Source organism: Myxocyprinus asiaticus, chromosome 6, assembly GCF_019703515.2.
Source record: "Myxocyprinus asiaticus isolate MX2 ecotype Aquarium Trade chromosome 6, UBuf_Myxa_2, whole genome shotgun sequence".
Taxonomy (NCBI): Eukaryota; Metazoa; Chordata; class Actinopteri; order Cypriniformes; family Catostomidae; genus Myxocyprinus; species Myxocyprinus asiaticus.
In genome coordinates this window covers 10,631,438-10,648,035 of record NC_059349.1, presented here as the reverse complement: position 1 = coordinate 10,648,035, position 16,598 = coordinate 10,631,438, and the positions used below count along the sequence as shown (strand labels likewise).

Genomic DNA, 16,598 nt, shown 5'->3' with positions numbered 1-16,598 from the left:
ACCACTCCTGTCAACAATCAGTACAAGTGTACAAGACCTTTTTGCAAATCGGGATCACAGTTATTTTAAACCACTTCAGTTACAAGTAAATTCCTTAAAACGATGTTATACATAAGATTAAATTCATAATAAATGTACAGTAATTACTTGGAGTGAGAGTGGATGGATGAGCACAAGATTCTGAGTTTGTCAACCCAATGAGTGGGTTGTATTACATTCCAGTAAGGAATGAAAAGGAATGATAATAACACTGGTGTTTAGATGTAGTCTTGTGGAGAATGAAACAACACAGATTCTGAAAAGATTGTTCCTCGAAATAGATGCTTGTGAGAAAGGTCATCTTAAAGCAAGACAATAATCTCAAACACAAACTGGAGTGGTTAAAAAACAAAGAAGTGAATGTCTTACAATGGCCTAAATTGTATAATTCTTAAATGCTATTACCTGTTAAAGTTTCAAATTTTCTTGTGCCACATGTGCAGATGATAAGAATAGCCTTGATCCTTTCCCTTCTAGATTGACATGAGCATTTACTGCATTCAAATCACTATCAGTTATTTGACTAGTGACACTGCCATATAGAAAATTTTTAAACGTAAATATTCTTAGTTTAAAATGTTTCTTTAATTTAATTTTTTATTAGTTTTGAAGGACTGGCATAAATCTTGCTTGACCTGAAAATGCAGGGTTGGATTTTAAGTAGAAAAATATAAATCTGATGAAATGATCCAACAAAGAAGTTATGTATTTTTGCCTTGAGTAATTTTTATGAAAACTTTCTGTTGGAGATTTTATTTTAGACATTGTCCCTCACTCAGCAAAATATACAGTAAATATAAACTTTGAAATTTATGCTTAACGGGGTAATAACAGATTAGCCCAATTCATTTTTTATACCCACACATACATGTAATATAAATATAAAATGACACAAGCAGGTTATGAAAATCAATAAATACTTTATTAAATGTATTTTATTTATTATAAAAATCACAATCTAAAACAATTTGTTAAAAATATTCTGCACTAAAAATGTTACATGATTTAAGTATGTGACTTACAAGCAGAACATTTAATTTAATTATTGCTTTTTTGTAATAAGATAAAGTCACATAACTTTTTTGGAATGCTTTCAACTGATGTTAAGGTACAAAAAAGGTAATACATAGAAAATTCTGCCTACAACACTTGTCTAAAATGATAACTTGACACTACTGTAAACACAAACGCAATATTGTAATATTCACTTGTTTATATTTGACCATATTTGAGTTGTTTCCTGGAACTGCACAACAGGAACTGAAAAGAAGTGAGTCATGTGACCTGTAATGACTACTTGGGAAGGAAATAACACAGCTGCCAAAAACGAGTAATTAAAAACAGAGCAGAGTGCTGCCTGGAAAACAGCAAAAGAAGAACATGGGTTACCTCATTCAAATGCTGCTCGCTCTATTCATCTCTGTCATAGGTGGTCTTTACCTTCTGGGGGTTTTTCGCTGCCGACGCACTAGAGAACCCCCTCTGGATAAAGGTCTTATTCCCTGGCTTGGCCATATACTGGAATTCAGAAAGGACACTGCAAAATTCCTGCAGAGAATGAAGGAAAAGCATGGAGATATTTTCACAGTACAGCTGGGTGGGTTTTATTTCACTTTCATTACAGACCCACTCTCTTTTGGTGCTGTGGTCAAAGAGGCAAGAACAAAACTAGACTTTACCAAGTTTGCAGAGCAACTGGTTGCAAGAGTTTTTGGCTATCATTCCATGGAAAGCATGCACAAGTTACTCCAATCTTCAAGCACAAAATATCTCATGGGAGATGGTCTGGTTGTCATGACTCAGGCCATGATGAACAATCTTCAGAACTTGATGCTCCATAGTGTTGTATCTGGGAATGACAAGGCTTGGCAAGAAACTGGACTGTTTGCTTACAGCTACAACATTGTCTTCCGTGCTGGCTACCTGGCGCTTTTTGGTAATGAGTCTCCCAAGAGTACAGGGTCTTCAGAAGAAGCTAAGGAAATTGACAGGCAACACTCAGAGGAACTTTTCTGGGAGTTCAGAAAGTATGACCAGCTCTTCCCCAATCTGGCTTATGGGATCCAGAGCCCTGGCGAGAAGATAGAAGCAGAACGTTTGAAGAAGCTTTTCTGGAATATGCTCTCGGTGCAGAAAATGAGCTCCAGGGACAACATCAGCGGCTGGGTGCAAGAACAGCAACAGGCCAGGGCTGAGAAGGGCGTGCAAGAGTTTATGCGGGATCGGTACATGTTTCTACTTCTCTGGGCATCTCAAGGAAACACGGGTCCTGCAGCCTTCTGGCTTCTCTTGTATCTCATGAAGCACCCTGATGCAATGGCAGCTGTCAAGAAGGAAGTTGAGGAGGTTCTCAGAGAAACCGGGCAGGAGGTAAAGCCTGGTGGGCCACTAATTGACCTGACCAGAGACATGCTCCTAAAAACGCCTGTCCTAGACAGTGCAGTGGAGGAGACCCTCCGTCTTATGGCTGCACCTGTCCTTACCAGAGCTGTTCTGCAGGATATGACCATCAACATGGCCAATGGACAACAGTACGACATCCGCAAGGGTGACAGGGTGGCGGTTTTCCCCTACACTGCTGTTCAGGTGGACCCAGAGGTGTACCCGGATCCCCTCACTTTCAAGTATGACCGTTTTCTCACACCAGATGGAAGCAAAAAGACTGATTTCTACAAGGCTGGAAAGAAACTCAAGTATTACAACATGCCGTGGGGTGCTGGAACCACCATGTGTCCAGGAAGATTCTTCGCCACCAATGAGCTAAAGCAGTTTGTCTTTCTCATGCTGACCTACTTTGACTTTGAGCTGAAAAACCCGCATGAAGAGATTCCAGGTATTGATATCAAACGATGGGGCTTTGGCTCCATGCATCCAACCAAAGAAATTCAGTTTAGATACAGACTAAAATTTTAGACTGTTATTAATTTATAAACTCAAATTCCACAAGTTTGAACAATATACTTATTATCAGGCAACTGCACTTATGAAAGCTTGCTTTGAAACTGAAATGTGCCTTTATTTCCTGTGCATTTGAAGTGGTTCTGGAAAAAAGTTAGTGTTAATATCTCACAGAGACCATGAGTGTGTGTGTTTACTGTGTTATGAAAGGACTTTACCCATGCTAGAACAGATGTCAGACAATAACACTGTTAAGAACGTGATATTTATACAAACGGAAATACTGTGCAGGATTATCGTATTTTTTTAAATATCTTATGTATTATGCAGATTGCCCATGTGTTATATAAGATTATTATTATTATTATTATTATTTTTTTAAGTATCTCACATACATTATAAAATAAAAGCATTAATTAAACTCCCCGTCTTTCATCATTTTTTTTTATAACTGAGCAGAGCATGGTATAAAATTAGAGCACTGTATAAAAGGAAAAGTTAGAACATCCTGTCATACATACTACAAGCTTTTTTCCCAAAACAGGGCCGTGTTTCTCAAAGCACTAAGGAGAAAGTGGGTCAAACGCAAGTAGTACTTAATCTCTTCAACACATTTCCCAAAAGCTGTGTTATCTAAGTAGCATGCTGAAACTTTTTGTAGGCCTACTTTGATAAGCATAACCAAATATTTGCAATAGAGAGATACATATTTTATTAACGATATTGATTTGGCAAGAAAACACATGTTGCCCAGCAATTATAAGCACTAACTGCACATTTATTTGGGAACTTGTCTAAGCAAACTAAAATGCCCCAGGTTTCATGCAGATATTATTAAAGGAAAATTTGTGCTAAAACTTTGTGCCAAGGAACTCTGTAATACAGTATATTTCCATGACATGGAAGCAGAGTCAGTGTGGAAGTCCTAAATTACCATGCAATATGTTTGTCTGTAAATGAATAAGATTTGAAAAAATTCTACTACAATAATGTATCATTTGTCCAAGCCTGAAGATAAAGGTTTATAACTCAACTCAGTCTGTCCATCATGTTCCGTTTGGTGTCTGAGATAAAATAACCCCAAGGCTATTTTAACACCTCAAAAATATACTTAACATTGAAGTTTTAGGTTAATACTAAATCTAATGAGAACTACTTATAAACAAAATTTCAGTTTAACACACTTCAAACATCCTACATTTGTGGTCTGAGAGACATAAAGCGTTAATAAATTTAATGAATTTTCACATGATAAGATTTTCAGATTGGTGTACACACAATAGATATCCACTCTGGCCAGTTGTCTTTATTAAAAATTGTTTTGCTTGGGGTCAAATTCACCCAAAACAGAAATAATGTTACTAAAGTGGATAGCAGCCACGTTAATGAAAAGTATAGCCTACTTTGTGATTCAGCACAGGGATAAGCTACCAGTAATATCTCCATACTGGGTTTTGATTAGGACAGAGCAAAGGCTTTATTTACGGGTGGATCGGTGGGACATATTTATAAGTTATATGAGGGTGGATTAGAAGTCGGAACTCCTTGTACTAGAGGTGAAAACTTTATCATGAGACCAATCAGTCATTCTGGCTAAAGCTCTCTGATCTATATATTATTCCACTGACTAACAAATCCCAGTAATGACAGTGTTTGAGGTATGATCAAGTTATCAAAATCAATTTTGTGAAATATTTATTGGAGTGCTTGATTTGGTCATCAAAAATGAATATTCATCAAAACAGTAAAAGATTATTTTACATTATTTGCACATAACCTTATTAATATTCATGAGTTCCTCACCATTTTTAAAAACAAACTGACACCCCTGGAACAGAGAAACATAATTAAAGAACTGGACAGGGAACAGTAACCTTGCTTGTAATTTTATGCTGCAATAAGTATAAAAAAGATTTACAGTTTAATGTTGTGTTTACATTCCATGGCCTTCTCAAAGGATTGGGTGGCACTGAAACTGCAGGAAGGAACCGTAAGCGTTGGGTCACTCTATGCAGGCAGACGTTTGGTACGTATGTCTTCAATCCCCGGGGCAGCAATTTTATATTTTACCATCTGTTAAACGTACAAACTTATTTAGTTATAGGAAATCTTATTCGCTCCAACCCTCCCCCTCCCACCCTCCCTTCCTACTGCGCTGGCACCTCCTGGTCAGCCTTGCTAGTACTTCCTCTTGGTCTGCTTGGTCTGCTCCCTACCCTTCTGCTAGACCGGCACTCCCTTGGTTTGTCCCACCTGCTTCCCCAGGCTGGAGTCACTCAAATCCGCTCTTGACCCAGAGTCAATCCCTCTGGTTAGTCCTGCCAGCAACTCCCTGGGTTCTCCTTCCTGCTTGGTACATGCACTGAATCATGCCCTGCTGACTCCTTTTTTGACTGAAGTTCTTAGCATCACGCTCTGCAAAAAGGTAGAGTGTGTAAACAAATGCAAAGAAACATAATAATACGTTTTAATGTGCTGCTCAAAAGATACAAGAAACTGCAGGACATCTCAAATAATCTTATAACATAAATATATAGGCCTAATATATTTCATATATTTCTCTATCAAGCCTGCTTTTATTTGAAGGGTAATGACTTCAGTAACTACGTTTCCATCCAAGGAGTTTTTGCGAAAAAAGTTTTAGCGCATCAAAATTAAGCTGATGGAAACGCAAATTATCGCTAAAATTTCACAAGTGTCGACATATTTTTCCGTTAAACTCTATGTCGATACTTCAAATGTTGCGAAAAACTGGTTTGGAAACACTTTTTGTTGAGAAAATTGGCATTAATGCAAAAATGTAGTGTCACATGACAGAATTTGCCCCAATCATTAGCCTTGAAAGCCAATTTATTGTACATGATTATGGATTGATCTGAACGGCATTCCTGCACAGATCCGATGCTGCAAACATGACACTTCCAGGAGTGCCAACACAAATATCTCGTATCATGCACATCGACAAGTGCACGGAGAACAAATTAATGGCCATTGTTTGTGATTAATTTAATCACATCCATTTATTTATTAAAGTTGCTTTTCCAAACCATTCAAAATAATAGATGGCAGTAAAAATAAATACACAATACTAGGAGAAATGCTTCAGTGTGCTTTTTTGAAACACTAAGATAGAGCCCAATTCTATTAAATTATTGTTTAGCTTACTTTTGAAAAAATGGCAACACATTTCCCTGTATTAAATAAAATAAATTACCAAGCGAAAAAAAGCATTAAATTAAAAAAAATTAATTACCAAACGAATAGACCTATATACTTGCCTTTTCTTTACACAAACTTAAATTAGCCTTACGCTGTTCTGTAGGCGACATTCTCAGAATGTTCTACACTTTTTTCAGGACTATAAACTATCAGAACTATTTGTCCAGTGCTGAGTTCACTTTCAGAAAACAAGCTTTTGAACATTTTAAAACATTTAAATATTTTAAATCTAACCCTCATTACCTTGGATCACATTTGCTGAGCTTCTTCAGAAAATGTAAATTGTATTATGACATTAAATTAATTTTAGATGACTATCAAGTTCAGTTGGTCGTTAAAAGTTGCTGGACAAATATGCGGGACATAATGCAGTTGTGATGGCGATGCTTTAGATGATTGTTCAAAATAGCCTGTTGAATATCAGGAATGTATCTTATGTAAACCCTGATATTACACCGCATTTTTTTCTTTAATAGTTGTGCACACAGCATATACACATCGATTGATGGTCCTTATACTAAGACTGAAAGTTTCCCCCACTACTTGGTGCAGGTTGCCAGATTGACCAGGACCATGACGATTCACTTTTGGGTCGGAACCGGTGGCAACCTGCGATAGGTGCAACATCAGGACCAATATTACAGTCCTATCAGAAGGGCAACTGTTCCCTTTTGATTGCATTTCCTCGTCTTCTGATTGGTTTTATTTGTGAAATTAAAATAACAGTAAGCTGGCTAATTTCAATGAATTGTCTCAATACTCTCCTCATTTTACCAAAACTTCGGAGGGAAAAAAAATTAAGGACATCTGGGAGGTGAATTAGTGATAAACACACATTTCTGTATGGAAACGGCTTCAGGGCAGATTTCTTTTGCACTAAACCAAAACTTATGCGACAAAGTCTTTTTTTAGGCATGACGTCATCATGCACACCATTTTTATCGATAAAAGGCAATTTGAATGGAAACAGGCAGAAGACGGCAAATTTCACTTTGTCAATAACAAAATAGTGCGAAAAGTGGATGGAAACTAGGCTAGTGTGTCAGAGATGTCACTTTACTCACAGCTCATTGGTTCAGCATCTGTTTGCAATCTGCAACCCAGACTAAAACCTGCTCTGGAACAGGTTAGCGGTGTTGTGTAAGTTACCATGACGATAAACACAGTTAAAAAAAAAAAAAAAAGACCTGCTTTCTTGAGACCAAAATAACAGATTTTGCTCAAACTATACTCAAACTAACCTAGGTAGCCACTGAAACCAGCTTTGTGAGGCATCTTGTCCTGTACTGGTTCATTCCTGTCCTGTACATTGTTCCATCAAGTTCTCCTGTCGGTATCATTGGTTAATTTTTTTGGCAGTATTATCGGATTTATTTTTAGTCTAGTTCTAGTGTTTTCTGTTTTGTTCTCTTTGTTTCTTGTCTAGTCTCTTTTCTTTCTTGTTTTACCCTCTCATGGGTATTTTGAGTGTCCTGCCTTAAAGCGGTTCTACGCGGGACATGGTCACAGTGCGTTCCCTATTCATTTTCTCTGAGAGAGATGCGGCAGGTGGCAAAACGGAGGCGCAGTCGAAGCGGCGCCACTTTCTAAGCTCGTTCACGAGCCGATTTGTTGTGCATGACTGCTTGCGGCACACACCGCGCAAGATAAAAACATTTTTATCTCTACGCGGCTGCTGCTTGTCACTGACCAATCAGAGCTGACTTTATTCACAACCAATCAAATGACATTTAACTTTTATATGGTCAAACACAAAATGGAGAAGAATAAACTCACTGTTGCTGAATTTCCTGAGCTATATAACGTTTGTTTAAGCGTTTATAGATATATAAATAAGAAAACAGCCGAGTCGGTGAACCAAGTGAAAATAGGCTACGGATACTTGCATGGTTTATGTTCGGAAGACAGATGACTGTGCGATATATGCAAATGGACCATGGTCCATCTACTTAAATGTTCCCTTCTGCTGCAGGTGTCTGAAACAACAACTTTAGATAAACAGAAAATACAATTTCTCACGTGGTTTATTAGCAGAGTGTTTTGTGGATTTTGAATGTTCATTTGTAGCCCTCCCGTTTTAATGATTGATGTGATGTTATTTATACTATATCAGTTTGGCAATAGAAACATAAAGCAATGCAGTCTGTTTCTCCAGTCATTAAAAAATGTGGAATTCATCAAATGTGGAGACAGATGGCAAGACGTCATCAATAATTACAATAATTTATTTAGCAATTTAACCTTGATATAATATTACATTGATTAAAAAAAATTTGATTATTACAATATTTCTAGTTAATAAGTGCCATTTTATTTATGAGCAATAACTAACATGAAAACTAATACAATATTTACAGTAATCACCTCAGAGACCCGGTATCTGAGCAGAAGCAGTAGGGGGCATTGTTGCACTTCTACTGGCACGTTTCACACCGCTTCTCGTGCGAATGGAAAACGCCTGTACAAACAAGAAACGGCAAGCAAAGCCTGCCGCCCACCACGTCTCGTGTAAAACTTCCTTTATCAGCTGTATTCTGGGCCTTTTGTGTAGTTTTTTCGCACCCAGTTTTTATTTTATTATTTATTTTATTTTATTTTATTTAATTTATTTATTTTTTTTTTAATAAGGATTTTTTATTATTTTTTATTCTTTAATGACTGCTTGCGGTTGAGTTCTCTCAGCACTTAACGTTCAACCTTTATATGGAGCTTACTTGCAGTTTACATGGTCCATTTCTCATTGTATGATATTAATTCCTAACTGCTGCTCATCATGGCTGGCTGAGTAGAGCTCCGAATTCCTGCAAACTGGCAGGAAATTGTTGCTCCTGTCAACAACCGGTACAAGTGTACGAGAGTTTTCTTCAAGATGGGATCACAAAGAAATTCCTTAAAAAAGATGTTAATGCATAAGAATAGATCCATGAGCAGCAGTTTTCTTCCAGTTAGGAATTAATCACACAAGGAGAAATGGACCAGGTATATTGCGAGTAAGCTCTGTATAAAGGCTTATTTTAAAAAACAATTAAAAAAGGAAATTTATAGCAATTCAGGATAGATCACCACAGTTTATTGTGAACTTGAATTGATCAGAGGCAAGAACAGTATGTGCTTTGGGGCCCAGTTGCAGCATCTGTCACACTATTCTCCAACAGCGACATTCACGGGAGGACACATACTGTATGTAAACACAGAGACGGTGCACAATGGCGAAACCCATCCGTGTAGCGCATGGGCATAGAGTAACAATGTTTCCTTAGGTTCTTATTTACTTGCTTCAGCAATGCATGTATTGACAAGTACATTGGAAATGATTTGTTTTTCATTATTATTGGCAGATTGTGTTTATCTTTTATTAGAGACTTAGGTGAAGACGAGACCAAATTAATGAATACTTATGCAGTAACATCTCGGTTACTGTCGTAACCTCCGTTCCCTGATGGAGGGAACGAGACGTTTTGTTGATGTAGCGACACTAGGGGTCACCCTTGGGAGCCCCAAACACCTCAGATCTTTGAGAAAAGGCCAATGAGAATTGGCGAGTGGATATTTGCATGCCACTCCCCCGGACATACGGGTATAAAAGGAGCTGGCTCGCAACCACTCAATTCAGGTTTTGTGCTGAGGAGCCGAGACAGGGTCCTGGCCATTTCAGCGGGTAGTACAGCGTTGTGGCAGGGTGGACACAAGTAACCGAGACGTTTCCCTTCTGTCACTCACTCGACGTTGTGTCGATGTAGTGACACCAGGGGTCCCTATACGAAATGCCACAACTAGCTGAACCGTGTTACGTGGATTGCCGGTGCAGGTGCAAGCAAGCTGCTGTGTGCGTAGTAGTAGGTACACCGGTCTGCACGTAGCCTCCCCCAACACCCCAAAAAACGTCGTATAGTTCCCCACATCCGGGGGGGGGGGGGGGGGCGTATCTAGTATGGAAGCAGGCCGCGCCAGCCGCAGCCTTTTCTCTCTATGTTTTCTCTCCACAGAGTATTCAGTTATTCGATATTCAGCCATTTTAACGCTCAATATATGCGCCGGGGAAGGTATTCTTTTCCTATCCTATTCTTTCAGGGGGAAAAGAGCCCGCGGAGACCACATCCTTCCCGGAGGGGCGGTAACATGTGGCAAGCACGTCATGTGGGCTCAGAGCCGCACATGGTAGAGGCGCGGTGGTAGGTCCTGCCTGAAAGGGGATTAGCTCTACAAACACGCTGACCGGGACAGAGAGGGCTCTGTCGAAGGGAGATGCAGGTCTGCCGACAGGGAGACTGTACTGCGGAAAATACATCACAGGGGGTTACTGGAGTAACTGGCACCTGTGGAGCACCTACCTCAGTAAGGGCATATTAGCACACGTACTGGTTCCGGCTGTGAATTCCTCCGCTGAATTCGTGAGCCACAGGGCTAGGGAGGAAGGACATTCAGGGTTCATGGGTTCGTGAACTCGCATGGGAAAAGAAGCGCACATCTTCACCTCCTTGGAGGAGAAAGGCCCAGTAAGCAAGTGATACACCCAGCCAGCTGTCCGTAGTCCTGAACTTACCTGTTCGTACCTGACAGAACACGGGACGAAACCAGCTCAACCCGGAGATTGTAAAATCTCGTGAAGGTATTGTGTGTCGCCCAGCCCGCTGCCCTGCAAATGTCTGCAAGAGAGGTGCCATGGGCCAGTGCCCACGAGGATGCCAGACGAACTGAAACATGTAGCCGAGTCGGATGATCCTGGCCAACCACCGCGACGGGTTGGAAAGCGCTAGCCATGCGTCAAAGCTCCGGGCGAGGGGCACTAAGGGGATGATCACGTTTAATGTACCTGTGGGTGGGGCCTCATGGCGGGAGGGTGCAGGGGATGCCACGTCGAGGAGCGAAGTCCTCGACAGTGTCGCCGAATAGGCCGATCTGGGAGATGGGGGCATTGAGAAAGCGAACCCTGTCCGCATCCCTCATTTCGACCAGATTCAGCCACAGGTGGCCTTCCTGGACCACGAGGGTGGACATTGCCTGCCGAGTGCTCACGCCGTGACCTTCGTCGCCCGGAGGGCAAGGTCGGCCACCGAGCGTGGCTCCTGCATCACATTGGGTTCAGGACTACCCACGTGCAGTTCCTTTAGTGCCATGGCCCGGTGTACTTGCAGGAGGGTCATGGCATGCAGGGCAGAGGCGGCCTGACCAGCAGCGCTGTAGGCTTTGGCCGTCAGAGACGACATTGTCCTACAGGCCTTGGAAGGGAGTGCTGGGTGATCCCGCCAGGTGGCTGCGCTTTGCAGGCACAGGTGCACCGCAACTGCCTTATTCACCTGAGGGACCTCCGCCTACCCTCCGAGGGACCCGTGGCCGCCATCGAGGGTGGTGAGAGCAGACGAGCTGGGAGGTCAGTTTCGGGCAGAAAAGGTGCCCTCCACAACCTCGTCAGCTTGTCGTGCACTTCTGGGAAGAAAGGGACCGGGGGGGCGTGGCTGTGAGCGGCGTCCCGAACCCAGGAACCAATCATCTAGCCATGAGGGCTCAGGGGAGGGTAGAAGGTTCCACTCCAACCCGACACACGCGGTGGCCCGGGCAAGCATGGCGGTCATCTCGCCATCAGCCTCAGACTGGGCGGACCGACCCGAAGGTGGCAGCCTTCTATGCTCTCTGATGCAGCGATCGAGCACTCATCCTGCTCCGGAGCTCCGAAAGGGACACTAAGCCGGCCCTGGCAGTCTCCTCTCGGAACTCACCGGGGGCAAACGAGCATGCTGGGGAATGGGAGGTCTGTGGGGATTTACCCAGCGGAGCCGCGCCCATTGAAGCCCCCAAATCGCCTCCAGCGCCAGCCGGGCCGGCCTCGTACCCGGAGGTAGAAGGCACGGCATGGGGGGCGGCTAGAGTGGCTTTCCCCTGGAAGAAGTTGGCGTAATCTGCACAGATCTGTGGAGAAGGAGAGAAAAGCCGCTGGAATGCGCCGTATATCCAACAGCAAACGCTTCTTGGGAGGTGAATGGACCAGTAGTGGAAGACTTGCTGACACACAACCGCTCGGCTCCGAAGAAAAAATCTGAATGAGTGGTTGTGAACCAGCCCCTTTTATAACCACATGTCAGGGGGAGTGGCATGCAAATTCCACTCGCCAATTCTCATTCGCCTTTTCTCAAAGATCTGAGGTGTTTGGGGCTCCCAAGGGCGACCCCTAGTGTCACCACATCGACACAACATCGAGTGAGTGACAGAAGGGGAATGCAGGTAATTCGAAAGGGTTTACATACTTTTTCTTGCCACTGAAAATAGATAATTTTTTTTTCTTAACTGTGAAAGAAGTCAATGGTTCCTGAAGTGGCAAGTAAACTGACATCTGCCTATAAGAACTGGCAGGTCATGTTATCCACCAGTGACGGCTTCTTATATCTTATATTATCTTATATTCTTCTAAATGTTTTGAGCTGTTTCAGGAAAAATACCAAATGCAGCCTTGTGGAGCATAAAACAATATAGATTCTGAAACAATTGTTCCTTAAAACCGATGCTTCTGAAAGGTGCACTCAGTAACTTTTGTCTTTGTGCCATCTTGGACTTACACTGACACCTAGCAGCTTGGATGCAGCATCATTTAAAATAGTTTTCAGTTTCAGATGCCATTGTAGAGATGTAATATTCACAGTCAGCCATGATTACTTTAATCAATAAATGAAAGTGTCAAATAATAGGACGGTTACTGAGATTAAGCGAGTAGATTTCAGCTGGTCATGTGATTCTAACATGGCATCCCCCATGTGCGGACCCTCTCAATGTAGAATAAAACAGCTTTTATAAGGTTACTGATATGACTGGAGTCTTCATTTTTAATGTGAGTGGTAATTATTTCCTACATATATTGCAAAATTACAATTAGTGTCTTTAGGAGTCAAACTTTTTTAATGGGGAAAAAAATAACTCAGTGCACCTTTAAAGCAAGACAATGATCTCAAACACAAACTGGAATGGCTAAAAAATAAAAAATTTGAATGTCTTACATGGCCCAAACTGTATTATACTTAAATGCTATTACCTGTTATAAATGCTAATTTTCTTGTGCCAGCTGTGCCTAGATTCAGATACCAAACTAGAATTATTTTGTTGCTAGGCACTTTCAGTTGTTGATTCCTTCCCAACCCACTATATTATAGTATTTACCAGATTTACTTTTCCATAAGCAGGCGGGGTGAAGTACCCATTGGTCATCATTATATATGGGATACACACTCAAGTGGCCTCCACCCACAGATATTTCTTGCAAGGGAAGCAAAGTTTTAGTAAACTCATACAGAAATATGGATATATGAACATTTATAGAAAATTACAGTTAATATTTTTGGTCAGAGTACCCACAGCCTGGCTCAGTATATCGACCATGCCCTACTAATATGTGGTTCATCGTTCACTGAGGGGGAGGTGGCCGCTGAGCCAGAGTTCCATGTCATGGCCGCCGAGCCAGAGTTCCACGTCATGGTCGCCGAGCTTGCACCACCTTCTGTCCCGGATCCTCCGTGTGCTCCATGCCATGTCACAGCCATGCCTGAGCCTGCTCCATGCCATGTCTCAGCCAAGCTTCAGTCTGCTCCATGCAATGTCTCAGGCTCACCTCTGGTCAACGAGCCAACACCAAACCTGCCACGGTCAACGAGCCAACGCCCACGTCTGCCACGGCCAACAAACCAACGTTGCAAGCCTCGTCCATCCCACAGCCAGCGTTGCAAACCTCGTCCGTTCCAGAGCCATCTCTCACTGGGCTATTTGATTTGGAATTGGTTCCCACCCTTGTGCCCACCCTGAGTTCTCCTGATCAGCCGGTTCCCCCCCAAGCCACCAGCTCGATCATCGCCCTCTGAGATATCCCAGACATGGAAAACTTTCAAACCTCCAACTCCGCCTAGACCCTCCGAGCCCTGGACTCCGCCTTGGCCTGTCGATCCCTCAATATCACCTCGGCTCTGCGTTCCCTCGGCTCCACTGCGGTCCTTCAGCCTCTCGGCTTTACCGGGGTCCCTCGTCCCTCAAGCTCCTCCTTGGTCTGTCAGTCACCTAGCTCCGCCTTGGCTCTCTGATCCTCTGGCTACGCCTCGTCTCTCTGATCATTCAGCTCCACTGGGGACCTCCATCCTTATGGCTCCGCCTCAGTCTTCCGATTCCCCCAGCTCTGCCTTGCTCCTCCGAGCCTCCGGCGCCGCCTTGGTCCTCCCTGCCTCCGGCTCCACCCTGGCCCTTCGAGTCTTCGGCTACTCTCTGGGTATCCAGTTCTCCATGGTTTCGCCCCTCGAGCCTCTCACGGCTCTGCCTTCCATGGCTCCGCCCCTCGAGCCTCTTGGCTCCACCCCCCCATGGGCTCTGCCCTGGTCTCATGCTCCACACACTGTCTCACCAGGCCATGCCCCACACCTTGTTTCACCATGTTTCCATGTCCTGCCACATAACCACGTCAAGTCACCACACCATGATAAAATTTGTATACACTGAAGAGATCCACTCGAGCCAGTTGTCTGTTTCTGTTTATTTTTCAACTATTCGTTTTTGCTGAGGTCAAATTCACCCAGAACAGAATTAATGTTACTAGTTAATGTTACTAATCATAGCAACATTTCTGAAAAGTACATGCTTACTTTGTGATTCAGCAGAGGGATTAGCTATCAATAATATCTCCCTATACTGGGTTTTGATTAGGACAGAGAAACATATTTGAACTGGACAGGGAAAATTAAGAGGTTATTTTCAAATGTACAATTATAATTTTTCCAAGTACATGATTAGGTACATTTGCCTGTATTAAAATACTTATTTTGACCTTACATGCAACGTTGTGCTGTAATAGCATCAGTTTTACAAGACAGTTTAAACATGTCATGTTTACATTCCTTGGTCATCTCAAGGGGATGTAAACACGTTTTCTTATTTGCTCAAGAGACAAGAAACTTCAGGAAGGAACCATGTGCATTGGGTAAGTCTATGCAGGCAGACGGTTGTTTAGCAATTAAAAGAGTATTCACCTCATGTTAAAACTTACAGTACATTTCTCAGTCACTCTTTGCATTATTTAATGTTTTATGTCTGATATGTTTCCAATCCCTGGGCAACAATTTTATATTTTTCCAACTTGCACATATAAAAATAAATAATAATAACAATAATCTTGTACAGGCTTATTAAGGTTTATTAAAGCAATAGATTTATTAAAAGGAATGGTAATTCTGTCATCATTTACTCATATTTGACATTCTTCTGTGGAACACAAAAGGAAGATTTGCAGAATAAAAAATAAAATAAAATAAAATAAAACGGCAACATAAATGTACTGTAAAAATAGTCAATATGACTTTCGCTATATTATACATACACTATACGTATACAGTATATGTCTTTTAAAGCCAAACGTTAGCTTTGTGTGACCAATGTAAGTTTATTGTTATCAAACCTGGTGCAACGTGTCATTTGATCATTCTGATCATGTGCTGTTACTTTGTATTGGTTGTGTTTCTTTAAATTCATTTTCAATCTTGTTTGTTAAACTACTGTATATGATATGTCTAATAATTTAAAAGAAACCATACAGATTGACCATTAGAAGAGACCTCACTGAACAATCTAAAATTGCTCATGCAATGCCACCAGTCTTATAATCGTTGTTCAGTTCCCCTCTAAGCATTAGAACAGATTCTTAGGCTTCAAGGGATTGCAAGATGTAACAGAGATAGTTGTGCAGCGACTAAATCTGGCCAGAAAAACCACAGTAAAAAAACAACACAATCACGAGAGTGCATCCTCATGTAGGATAGCCTGGAGAACAAAGGGGTCTATTGGTCAATTGTGTTCACAGTGTCACTGCCTGGTAGTGAAAGTTTTTGAGGAAAATTGTCCATTGTCAATACTTGTCCTGCTGTGGTCATACAGTCAGAGGTTGTGGTTTCACGATTCATCCCTGCTATTTCTACATAGAAAGGAGATACTAATCTGCCATCAATGTGGAGAGGTACGTGATCTGTTTAGTGAGTTTGTTAGTGTTGGCATGTTTTGAACTGCATGTGCAGTGCACAAAGTGCCTTGGAAGAGAATTCTATAATGATTTCAGTTTTTTAGAAGTTGTGTTTTTATTTGCTTTTAACATTTTCTATGTAGACTAGTGTCAAATAATCAAGTCAATTACTTAATTTTAATGCAAAAATCTAGATAATTTTCTGGTATCATTAGGTTAAGGTTAATTTCTCATCCTTACAGGCAACTAGTCCAATTTTTTTCTGTGATATGACATGACTGTCATTCCTACATGAAACATAAACTTGTCAGTTCTGGCATGTTTGGTCTATTGTGAGGCACAGATGTAATTACCCAGACTGCTGAGTCTGCTATCAAAGATCATGAGAAGAATCAAACTGACAAAAACAATCCAGTCATCATCTCAGGCACGTTTGTCCCATGCCCATACACACAATACAAGTATT

General features: G+C 41.7%; 2 protein-coding genes across 6 annotated transcripts in view; both read left to right on the top strand.

Moving 5' to 3' along the window:
• Positions 1–1,095: 1,095 nt before the first annotated feature.
• Positions 1,096–16,598, top strand: part of LOC127441950 (5-beta-cholestane-3-alpha,7-alpha-diol 12-alpha-hydroxylase-like) — a 34,511-nt gene continuing 19,008 nt past the window's right edge. For 2 of the 3 annotated variants that reach the window (XM_051699548.1, XM_051699551.1), the window contains exons 1-2: positions 1,097–2,872; positions 4,895–4,963. In XM_051699548.1, coding sequence (XP_051555508.1) covers positions 1,420–2,872; positions 4,895–4,963 — 1,522 coding nt within the window. In that variant the 5' untranslated portion in view covers positions 1,097–1,419. Of the gene's footprint in view, positions 2,873–4,894; positions 4,964–16,598 lie in introns of all 3 variants that reach the window. The other variant, XM_051699550.1, reaches the window with a different exon arrangement.
• The window catches only part of LOC127441956 (gap junction gamma-1 protein-like), a 44,550-nt gene continuing 40,212 nt past the window's right edge, over positions 12,261–16,598 (top strand). The window contains exon 1 of one of the 3 annotated variants that reach the window (XM_051699565.1): positions 12,261–16,129. The gene's annotated coding sequence lies outside the window, so the exon portion shown is untranslated. The remainder of the gene's footprint in view (positions 16,130–16,598) is intronic. The other 2 variants (XM_051699564.1, XM_051699563.1) reach the window with 2 other exon arrangements.